This window comes from Sorex fumeus, unplaced genomic scaffold (genome assembly GCF_029834395.1).
Source record: "Sorex fumeus unplaced genomic scaffold, SorFum_2.1 ptg000014l, whole genome shotgun sequence".
NCBI lineage: Eukaryota > Metazoa > Chordata > Mammalia > Eulipotyphla > Soricidae > Sorex > Sorex fumeus.
The window spans coordinates 7,542,805-7,555,099 of NW_026606071.1; the positions used below are offsets into that span (position 1 = coordinate 7,542,805).

The following is a 12,295-nucleotide window of genomic DNA, read 5'->3' on the forward strand; positions in this document are numbered from 1 at the left end:
ACTGACTCCATCACCACAGCAAGCCTGGCCTTGAAGGCCATGTCACCACCAGTGCCACTGTGGTGCATTTGGTACTGAGTCCAGCCTGTGCCCACTCATTCTGTTAGAACAAATCCAACCCCTGGGAGAGACAGGCAAACCCCAGCACATCACAACCACCACCACTTCCACAGCATAATCAATCCTTTGCAACACAACCCTGAAGACAAAAGGAATTTCTAAGAATTCTTAAGAATGTAATCAGCAGCCTCCCACTGGCCAGATTGAGAGGGAAACCCGTGTGTGCAAAGCATCTCCTTTATGCTAGCAGAGGCTAACATAGGTGTCCACCCCGAGGGCACTCCTGCCCTCTTCCCTGATTTGGATCAGCACATAAAACCCTCAGTGTGTCAGCACACAGCTGCCTTTTCAGCAAGGTAGTCTGTGTTCCCAGGAATGAGCATTGTGGTACTTAGCTTCCTGTAAACTTCCCGCAATCCTTGACAGGGTTTTAATCCTCCTGATAAATCTGACTTTTAGAAAATCAAGTATTGTCTCTAGACAGTTGTCCAAAGCACCAGGACAAAGTACAGTGTTCCCATCATCAAAGGTTTTCAGTCAGCACTACTGAAAGGTTACAGCCAATGAGACTGGTCCCTTCATTTTTTTTTAATTTTTTTTATTTATTGAATCACTGTGGGAAAGGTTACAAAGCTTTCAGGTTTAGGTCTCAGTCATGCAAATATCAAACACATTTCCCTTTACCAATACTTATTTTTTACCATGAAAAACCCCAATAACCCCCCCCACCCCTCCCAGTCCCTGTGAGGCAGATGAATTCTAGTTAACACTCTATCTGCTTTGATTGGATTTATTGTTTCAATAGAAGATTCACCACTATTATTTATTTAGCGTTTACCCCCCCCTCCAAATCAGACATGCTGAAAAAGCATTGTGAAGTGATTTGCTTTCTACAGCTGGGTTCAAGAATTAAATGTTGGTTTTGGATTTCTGCTATTTTACTTATTGACCCTGGAAGTATTTCTACTGAAAGTCAGATAGTTAAGAAATTGGTTTCTGTGTTCTGGAGTTGTGGCTGTGCTGGAGAGACGCTTGCGGGGGGCAACTGGTGACCTCGGTAGGGCGTGAAGGACGGGCCGGAACGCCCCCAACCCATGCGGTTTTAGTCGCCCCCACACCCCTGGCTCATACCTGCTGTCCACAAGGCTCCCATGTGGCCGCCATCTTTCTTTCCAGAGGGAGGAGGGCAGAAGGGAGCAACACCCTTTCCCCTCCGGGCAGACATGATGGCCTGGATTAACGCATAGTCCTTTCACTTTTCTGCTCCAAGCTGCTGGGTTCTGCATTAAGTCCTTGTGCTTCTGGGGCTGTGGCTGTGCTGGAGAGCCGCTCGTGGGGGGCAACTGGTGACCTCGGTAGGGCGTGAAGGACGGACCGGAATGCCCCCCTTCCCATGAGGTTTTAGTCGCCCCCACACCCCCGGCTCATACCTGCTGTCCACAAGGCTCCCATGCGGCCGCCATCCTTCTTTCCAGAGAAGAGAGGGCGAATGGGGCAACACCCTCTCCCCTCCGGCAGACTTGATGGCCTGGATTAACGCATAGTCCGTTCACTTTTCTGCTCCAAGCTGCTGGTTTCTGCATTAAGTCCTTGTGCTTCTGGGGCTGTGACCGTGCTGGAGAGCCGCTCGTGGGGGGCAACTGGTGGCCTATGTAGGGCGTGAAGGACAGTGGTCCCTTCATTTAAATCCTACTTATGTTACTCAATAAAATTTTTAGACCACCTATCTTCTATAAAAAAGATAGCTGATGGCGCCAGAGTGACAGTACAAGAGGTAGGGCCTTGCATGTGGCCGACTTGGGTTCATTTGATTCCTGGCATCCCATATGTTCCCCCCAAACAATGCCAGGAGTAATCCCTGAGTGCAGAGCTAGGAGGAACGTGAGCATCACCAGGTGTGACCACACACACACACACACACACACACACACACACACACACACACAATAAATGTTAAAAGCTGCATAATATCTGCTTTAATAAGTTAAATTATTTCCTTGTAGTACTTTTGGCATTTATTAGTTTCCCTAAATGTATATGGATATATTTAGAGTTTAGTCACATGCCAGATAAAAATGTTCAGTCAAAACTTCAGAGAAGGCAGGTAGTAGTTAAGTCTACTTATAGAGTACGCTAAAAATAAAAAGCACCAACATTCCTCAAATCTTCGAAGATCTTAGACAATCTCCAACATAAAAATGTTTCAATAATGTTCCTACCCAAAGTTTAACCTTACATGACTCTCATAGAAGAAAAGATTCAAATGAAACTAACAGAATAATAAAAGCACTTATTAAATTACATTTCCATTTCCCCACCTGGCCTATAGCTGCTCTTCTACTGGGACAAGAAACAAGGAGAACAGTTTTTCTAAAAAAAGCAAAAATTGGTTTTCTCCCCTGATCTGCACGGGACGGGCACAGAGGCCCAGCTCTGGGCAACAAAGCTGAACGGCTCCCATTCCAACCAGGTACAGCCTGCCCCCAAGGGCCTGGGACCCTCTATGGGCATGCGCAGCTAGCTCCATCTCCTAGAAAGCTGGTTTTCTCCCCTGATCTGCGCGGGACGGGCACGGAGGCCCAGCTCTGGGCAACAAAGCTGAACGGCTACTCATTCCAACCAGCAGACGTTCCCAACTCCTCACCCAGTGCCAGGGACTCTTTCCGGAGCTGTGGATGCTAACACGGCCGTGAAATATTTTCCCACTACATATGCCATAGGAACCATAAGCTACCTTGTTAGATGAAAACTTCTCTAGTTTAGCTCAGCCACTAGAAACACAGTAGCCAATAACTCATAAGCCTATCTTAACTCACACTGCATATCAAGCAGAATAGTAACAGTGAACGTGAAGGACTAAAACACACTTGTCACAATGGTAAAGCAACGCAAAAGCCCACCAAACTTTCTTATTGAAGAGTCTAGCCCAGATGACACCAACTGTACTGTAGTGTTAGACAACCCCTCTGACAAGGAATTCAGAAGGGAGCTACTTAGAATGCTTAGGGAACTAAAAGAAACAATGGAAAGCAACGCCAATAGAAGACAAGAGGATTTGAAGGCAGAAATGAGGAAAATGCAATCAGAAATGTCAGACCTGAAAAATCTCGTAGGCCAATTGAAAAACTCAGTGGAAGGCCTCAGCAGCAGAGTAAGAGCTGCAGAGAACAGAATCAGTGAGCTCGAAGATGAAGTTCAGAGACTCTACAGGAAAGAGCAGAAAATGGAAAAGAGACTCACAATTCGGGAACAGAGGGCAAGAGAATATCGTGATGAAGCCAAGAGGGGTAACATAAGAATTATTGGAGTCCCAGAGGGACAGGAAGAAAACCTTGATGAAGAAGAAACTGTCAAAGACATCATTGCTACAACGTTTCCAGAGCTGAAGAAAACTTCTGACCACATTCAGGAGGCCTGAAGGGTACCAGCTAGAAGAAATCCGAATAAAAATACCCCAAGACACATTCTGATCAAAATAACCAAAACCTTAGACAGAGACAAAATTCTGAAAGCAGCAAGATCAAAGAAAGAAATCTCTTACAAAGGAGCATCCTTAAAATTCACAGCTGATTTTTCTGATGAAACCCTCATGGCCCGAAAACAGTGGTGGGACATAGTGAAAAAACTCAATGAAATAAATGCCTCCCCCAAAATACTTTACCCAGTGAGACTCTCATTCATAATAGAAGGAACAACACACAGTTTCACAGACAAACAACAGCTCAGGAACTTCATAGACTCAAAATCATGGTTACAAGAACAACTAAATGGGCTACTTTAAGGCAAGAAAGGCCCCTCAAATACACCAAATTTCAACAGAACAATGGGACAAAATCCCATAACAATAATCTCTCTCAATGTCAATGGGCTAAACGCACCAATTAAAAGACATAGAGTGGCAGGATGGATTAGAAAATTGAACCCAACATTCTGCTGCCTACAAGAAACACATCTCAATAGTCAAAGCAAACACAGACTCAGAGTCAAAGGCTGGAAAACAATCCTACAGCCCAACAGTTCCCATAAAAAAAGCTGGGGTAGCCATCCTAATATCAGACCACATCGATTTCAGAGTGAAGAAGGTCATAAGAGACAGTGAAGGCCATTTCTTATTGATCAAAGGATCTGTACAACAGGAAGAACTTACAATAATAAATGTATATGCACCTAATGAGAGACCAGCAAAGTACTTAAAACAACTACTCATAGATTTGGAAAAAGACATCAATAGCAACACAATACTAGTGGGAGACTTCAACACCGCTTTGTCACCTCTTGATAGATCAACCAGACTCAAGCTTAGCAAGGACATACTTCATCTGAGGGAAACAATGGAAGAAAGGGACTTAGTAGATATATACAGGACACTTCATCCACAAAAAGCTGAATACACATTCTTCTCAAGCGTACATGGAACATTCTGCAAGATAGACCACATGCTGAGCCACAAAACATGCCTCCATAAAATTAAGAAGATAGAGATTATATGAACAATCTTCTCAGACCATAATGCGCTGAAACTAGAAGTAAATCACACACAAAAACAGAAAACTAAATCAAACACCTGGAAATTAAACAGTGCGCCATTGAACAACGAGTGGCTTAGACAGAAAATCAAAGAGGAAATCAAAAGATTCCTAGAAACGAATGAAAATGAGAACACGAGTTACCAAAACTTATGGGACACAGCAAAAGTTATGTTAAGAGGAAAGTTTATAGCTCTACAAGCATTCCTCAGGAAGGAGGAGCAAGCACACATAAGTAACCTAACCTCACAGCTTAAGCGCTTGGAGAAGGACCAAAAAAAGGAGCACAACCCGAACAGGAGAAAGAAAATAATAAAACTCAGAGCAGAGATTAGAAGATGGAAATCCAAAAAACAAGCCGAAAGATCAATGAAACCAAGAGCTGGTTCTTTGAGAAAATTAACAAGATCGATAAGCCTCTAGCAAAACTCACAAAGAAAGGGAGAGAGAAAACCCTAATAAACCGAATCAGAAATGAAAAGGGGGTAATTACAACAGAAACTACAGAAATTCAAAGGATCCTCAGGGAGTACTTTGAGAAGCTTTATGCCACGGAACATCAAAACCTCGAGGAAATGGATAAATTCCTAGACTCCTACAGACTCCCAAGGCTGAACCAAGAAGACCTGGAATACCTGAACAGACCTATCACCATCAAGGAAATTGAAATGGTAATAAAAAGTCTCCCCAAGCACAAAAACCCTGGCCCAGATGGATTCACCAGTGAATTCTTCCAAATCTTTAAAGAGGACTTACTCCCAATCCTCTTTAAGCTTTTCCACGAAATTGAAATATCAAAAACACTTCCGAACAGTTTCTACGAAGCAAATATCACACGGATACCAAAAGCAGACAGAGATACCACAAAGAAAGAGGATTACAGACCGATATCCCTGATGAACACAGATGCAAAGATCCTCAACAAACTACTAGCAAATAGAATCCAACTACTCATCAAAAAGATCATACACCATGACCAAGTAGGATTCATCCCAGGGATGCAAGGATGGTTTAACATTCGGAAATCAATCAACATATCAACAAAAGAAAAGATAAAAAGCATATGATTATATCAATAGATGCAGAGAAAGCATTTGACAAGATCCAGCACCCCTTTATGATGAAAACCCTAGCCAAAATGGGTATAGAGGGGACCTTTCTCAACATAATTAAAGCCATCTACCACAAGCCTACAGCAAGCATCATCCTCAATGGGGAAAAACTGAGAGCCTTCCCTCTAAGATTAGGGACGAGACAAGGATGCCCACTCTCTCCACTGCTGTTCAATATAGTACTGGAAGTACTTGCAATAGCGATTAGGCAAGAAAAATATATCAAGGGCATTCAGGTAGGAAAGGAAGAAATCAAGCTCTCACTATTCGCAGATGATATGTTACTATACTTAGAGAACCCAATAACCTCCACCAAAAAAACTCCTAGAAACAATAGACTCGTATAGTAAAGTTGCAGGCTATAAAATCAATACCCAAAAGTCCATGGCTTTCCTATACGCAAACAGTGAGAGAGAAGAAAGCAACATGAAAAAAACAATCCCGTTCACAATTGTGCCCCAGAAAATCAAGTACCTAGGAATCAGCTTAACTAAGGAAGTAAAGGACCTGTACAAAGAAAACTACAAAACGCTACTTCAGGAAATAAAAGAGGACATGAGGAAATGGAAAGATATCCCCTGCTCATGGTTCGGGAGACTTAACATTGTCAAAATGGCAATACTACCGAAAGCATTGTATAAATTCAATGCAATCCCTATAAGGATACCCATGACATTCTTCAAAGAAATGGAGCAAACACTCCTGAAATTTATATGGAACAATAAGCCCCCACGAATAGCTAAAGCAATTCTTGGGAAAAAGAAAATGGGAGGAATCAACCTCCCGAACTTCAAACTGTACTACAAAGCAGTAATAATTAAAACAGCATGGTACTGGAACAAAGGCAGAACTGCAGACCAATGGAACAGGGTTGAATACACTGACATTTCCCCTCAATCATATGATCATCTAATCTTTGATAAAGGTGCAAGTAATGTGAAGTGGAGTAAGAAAAGCCTCTTTAACAAATTGTGCTGGCATCACTGGACGGCTACGTGCAAAAAAATGGGTTCAGGACTCTGCCTAACACCATGTACAAAAGTAAGAACAAAATGGATTAAAGACCTCAACATCAGACCAGAAACCATAAGGTACATTGAAGACAAAGTTGGCAAAACCCTCCATGACATTGAAGCTAATGGTATTTTCAAAGATGCCACACCACTGGCCGAGCAAGTGAAAACAGAGATAGATAAATGGGACTATCTTAAACTAAGAAGCTTCTGCACCTCCAAAGAAACAGTGACCAAAATACAAAGACAGTCTACAGAATGGGAAAGGATATTCGCCGAATACACATCTGAAAAGGGGTGGATATCCAGGATATACAAAATACTGGTTAAACTCCACAAGAAGAAAACATCCAACCCCATCCAAATATGGGGCAATGAAATGAACAGAAACTTTCTCAAAGAAGAAATCCGAATGGCAAAAAAGCACATGAGAAAATGCTCTACATCATTAATCATCAGGGAGATGCAGATCAAAACCACAATGAGATACCATCTCACACCTCAGAGACTGGCCCACATTCAAAAGAACAAAAGCAACCGATGCTGGCACGGATGTGGCGAGAAAGGGACACTCCTTCACTGTTGGTGGGAATGTCAACTGGTTCAGCCCTTCTGGAAAACAGTATGGACGATTCTCAAAAAATTAGAAATTGAGCTCCCATTTGACCCAGCAATACCACTCCTGGGAGTATATCCCAGAGAGGCAAAAATGTATAGTCGAAGTGACATCTGCACTTGTTTGTTCATTGCAGCACTCTTTACAATAGCCAATACAAAAACTGGAAGAAACCTGAATGCCCAAGAACAGATGACTGGTTAAAGAAACTTTGGTACATCTAAACAATGGAGTACTATGTAGCTGTTAGAAAAGATGAAGTCATGAAATTTACATACAAGTGGTACAACATGGAAAGTATCATGCTAAGCGAAATGAGTCAGAAAGAGAGGGATAGACATAGAAAGATTTCATTCATCTGGGGGATATAAAGTAACAAAATATGAGATTAATACCCAAGAATAGCTGAGATCAGCACCAGGAGGATTATTCCATAGCTTAGTGACCAGCCGGGCATTCTAGAGGAAAGGGCAGCTCAGATAGAGAAGGGAGCACCAAATAAAGGGTGTTTGGAGGATCCTACCAGAAGGGGAGATAATGTCGAAAGTAAACTATGGACCGAACATGTTTGCCACTCTATGCCTCTTTTGCAGACCACAACACCCAAAAGGAGAGAGAGAACACAGGGGATTGCCCTGCCACAGAGGCAGGGGGATGGGGGGATGGGGGTGGGGGAGATATTATCCATGGTGGTGGAAAATGGGCACTGGTGGAGGAATGGGTATCTGATCATTGTATAATCGAAACCCAAGCACAAAAAATTGTAAATCTACAACTGTACCTCATGGTGTTTCACTAATAAAAAAAAAAAAAGCAAAAATTCAACACACCACAGCTTCTAAGAGACGAAGAGTTTTCTTGTTATGTTTTTGTTAATGCAAAGAAAAATAAAACCTAACGCACCTTATCTTCTAAGCTATGAAGAATTTTCTTATTATTTTGTAAATGCACATTTTCAAGGGAGCCTGCATATAACACTCAATTAACTTCTCTATTCTATTAACCCTGTTTTTTTAAATCTGACTTGAATATGTATTTTCTTTTGGTTTTGGAGTGATATGGATATGGAGTCTCCCAAGTGGTACTCTGGTGGCCTGAGATTTCCCAAGCTTCTCGGCCAACTGGGCAGGCAGATCAATGCCAAGCCCTGAGAAGCAAGAGATTCCCAGACACCCCCCAGCAAAGATCCTGAGCATCCAGGGCTGCCCCGGATATTCCTGAGACCAGTTGGTGCCAGGAATCAAACCAGGGTTGGTTATATACTAGCAACAGGCCCCATCGACCTTGATTTTGTCAAGATCCTGCACAGAGAATGAAATAAATTAACACATGCTAATGCACATTCACATCTGATTTTAACTTCAAGTGTTAACTGATTTGTCTTCTCCATGGAAGAATATGGATACTGTGGTTTCCAGTGGCCCATTGCCAGAGTTTAAGACAGGGAATTTATGGAAGTGGTCTGAACTTCACCTCAGGACAACACCATTTCTTGGCACCGCATCTGCATAAGGTAACTTTGGGTTTGTAGATTCTCTTTTTCTCTGCCAGACAACTACCTGTCCTTCCTGTGTCAGCTGCCTCAGACTTGGCTCCTAACAAGGTAACAGGCTTCATCTGAATAGGCCCCATGGCATGACAGGGCATGTGTACTAGAAGACACCTAGAGAAACACCATGTAATCCAAGTCTCTCATGATAGAGACAGACTGTCTTAGGTGATGACTGAAGTATCAGATTCCTCACAGAGCAGTTAGGACCTCGTCTAGTCTAAATGTTCAACAGGATGTCGCTGTTACTACAGGATCTGGGATGCCTCCAAGTCCTGCTGTGCGGTCAGTCTGGAATGTACAAGCAGAGCTACAACACTGAGTTACCATGCTTCTTAGCTTGCACTGGAACTTTAGTGACAATGTGACATTTTGTGTAACTAAAGCGAAACTGAAATCTCCAAGTATTTGTGTATTTGATGAATAAAATAGCAAAATAAATTACAGATCCTTAAACACGGTAAAGCAAAACCTTGAGAAACATCGAGTTCACTGAAAATAAAAAGGTAAGGAAAATATTGGGAATGATTCAGTCATAGACCATCTTCAACTGACAGCTGAGAAATCTAGGGTCCATAAGGATTCTGTGCCTAGACCAAGGTGAGTGTAGAAATGGGTGATGGAATATAACGACTGAACTAGATCTTAAAATTCTGGGTGTTGTTCCAGGGCTATTACTGGCCCACCGTTACCATAGTCAGAAATCCTCTCCCTTTGGAGGAGGTGTGGGGTGGGGGACGGGGGGAAGGGTTAGGTGGAGAGGGGTTTTGGAATGGAGGCAGAGGGACATACCCAGTGGTGCTCAGGAAATAAAAGCAGTGCTAGGAATGGAACTCAGGACTTTCACAATCTTAGTGTGTGTTCTGGCCCTCTGAGTTATCTTCCTACTTGAGGAATCTTCCTTCTTAAAAAGATCTGTGATTTGGGGCTAGAGCAATATTACAGCAGGTTAGCATGTTTGCCTTATATGCAACTGACTCAGATTCGATCCCTGGAATCTCCTATGGTATCCTGAACACCGTAAGGAGTGATTCCTGAGAGTAGAGCAAGGAGTAACCCTGAGCATTGCTGTGTGTGCCCCCACCCCCAAAAGAAAAAGATCTGATTTGGGTACCAGAACGATAGTACAGCTTGCTTGCACATGGCTGACCCTGGTTCAATCCCAGGCATCCCAAATGATCCCGAGTACAGCCAGGAATAACTTTTGAGTGCAGAGCAGTGCAAAAATCACTGAGCATCATCTTGTGTGACGCCCAAACATACATATGTATACATATATATACATACATATACACATACACATATATGTACACACAGATATACATATATATACCTGATTTTATTTTTTCATCAACATATATTAGGTTATGTTTCTGACTACTAAGCCTTTGTTTCCTCATCTGTAAAATGGATATCTAAATGATGCCTTCATAAAGAGAGGTTCCCTTACAGCTATTATGTGTATTAAATAAGATCCTGAAGTTAAACACTTTTAACACCTTTTAACACAGCCATGCACATAGTAAATAAGCAGAAATGGCCTTTCCGTGAGAAAAGGAGCAGCTCAGCAAGAATCCTGAGGGCTGGCAGTTGTGGTAGATTGAGTATTACCTGCATCCTCAGACAAAGAACCCTGATTTTCATGCAGTTTTTACTGATGTATGGGCTGGAGTGATAGCACAGCGGTAGGGCGTTTGCCTTGCACGCAGCCAACATGGTCGACCCAAGTTCGGTTCCTCCGCTCCTCTCGGAGAGCCTGGCAAGCTACCGAGAGTATCTCGCCCGCACGGCAGAGCCTGGCAAGCTCCCCATGACGTATTCGATATGCCAGACACAGTAACAACAAAGTCTCCAATGGAGACCTTACTGGGGCCACTCAAGCAAATCCACGAACAACGGGAGGGCCTTACCTTACCTTAATGCTCTGCCCAGCTGCAAGACCACAGAGATAGAGGAGGTGGCCAATTAAAAGGAAGAGAAGTTGGTAGTGATTCTGAAAAATCTCGTATAAAGGGTTTTATGGGGGAAACTATGAAAGAGAAATATGAAGCTCTCAGCAAGTAGGTAGTTCTGGGCTTGGAACTCCCTTTCCCAACTTCTCTGGAGATTGGCTGAGAGCTCCGTTTGCACGCCACGTGCAAACTCTAGGAGCAACTGCTACTTTTGGTCGCTTTTTGCTCCAGTCACATGCACCTATCCTATACGAAACGTCACGAAGATAGAAGTAGCCTATGTTTCATGTTTTGCATCAGCACCACGACCGACTCAAGATCAGGGAGCAAGTCGGGTAGCCTCGGAGGGTGGGGATGGGGTGGGGTGGGGGGGTTGATTTCTCTATGCTCGAATCCAAACGAATCGCTAGGGAACTTCAAGTTCTGCCACCTGAACTGATGCCCCAAAGCCCCACACGAGAAGCGGCGACGCCAGGGTCGGTGGCGTCGCTGAGCAGCGGGGTCGGGAGGGCGGTGGGGAGCAAGAAAAACCTCGCGCCGCCGCTTCCGGGCCGCGTCTGCCAAACACCGGGAATCGGGCCAGACTCCGAACTTCGGGGCGGCTCCGGGTCCTGCCGCGTCCCGCGTCCCCGGTGGCAGGGGCGCGGCAGGAAGGCCCACGTGGGCGGGCAGGGCGGGTGGGGGCGATGCCCCCGGTGCCCGCGGCGAGGCCTGGCCACGCCCACCGGCTCCCGGGCCGCGCGCCGCCCGCAGCCCCGAGCGCGCCGCCGAGCCCGCGTTACCTGGGAGCTGCGCCGCCGCCTCCTCCCCGCGCGTCGCGCCCCTGGGCAGGGCGGCCAGGAGCGGCAGCCAGAGCAGTGGCCACCGCATCCCGCCGGGCCCCGGCCGAGAGTTCTTAAAATGGCCGGGCCAGGAAGAAGCGCGCGGGAAAGGCCCAGGCGCCGCCTCCCGGCCCGGGCGGAGGAAGAGGAAGAGGAGGAGGGGATGGAGGGGAGGGGGACCGAGGAGGAGGGGGGGGAGAGAGGAGGGGAGGAGGAGAAGGAAAGGGGGAGGGGAGGGGGCGAAGAAAGGAGGGGGGGAAGGGGAGGAGAAGGGAGAGGAGGGGAAGGAAAGGAGGAGGGGGACGAGGATGAGGACAGGAGGAGGGGGGAGGGGAGGAAGAGGAGAGGGGGGAGGGGAGGAGAAGGGAGAGGAGGGGAAGGAAAGGAGGGGGAGGAGGACAGGAGGAGGAGGGGGGAGGGGAGGAAGAGGAGGAGGGGGAGGGGAGGAAGAGGGGGGATGGAGGAGAAGAGAAAAAGGAGGGGGGATGAGGAGGAGGGGAGAAGGGAGGGAGGAAGAGAGGAGGGGGAGGGGGAACGAGGACAGAAGGAGGAGGAGAAGGGGAGAGGAGAGGAGGGGGCCAAGGAGGAGGGCGGAGGGGAAGTGGAGGAGGAAGAAGGGAATGGAGGAGGAGGAAGAGGGGGAAGT

General features: G+C 45.4%; 1 protein-coding gene across 1 annotated transcript in view; it reads right to left on the bottom strand.

The window, feature by feature from the left end:
- NEMP2 (nuclear envelope integral membrane protein 2) overlaps nt 1-11,699 on the bottom strand; it is a 37,601-nt gene extending 25,902 nt beyond the window's left edge. Inside the window, exon 1 of the mRNA XM_056111761.1 lies at nt 11,611-11,699. Coding sequence (XP_055967736.1) covers nt 11,611-11,698 — 88 coding nt within the window. The 5' untranslated portion in view covers nt 11,699. The remainder of the gene's footprint in view (nt 1-11,610) is intronic.
- Between the last annotated feature and the right edge of the window lie 596 nt (nt 11,700-12,295).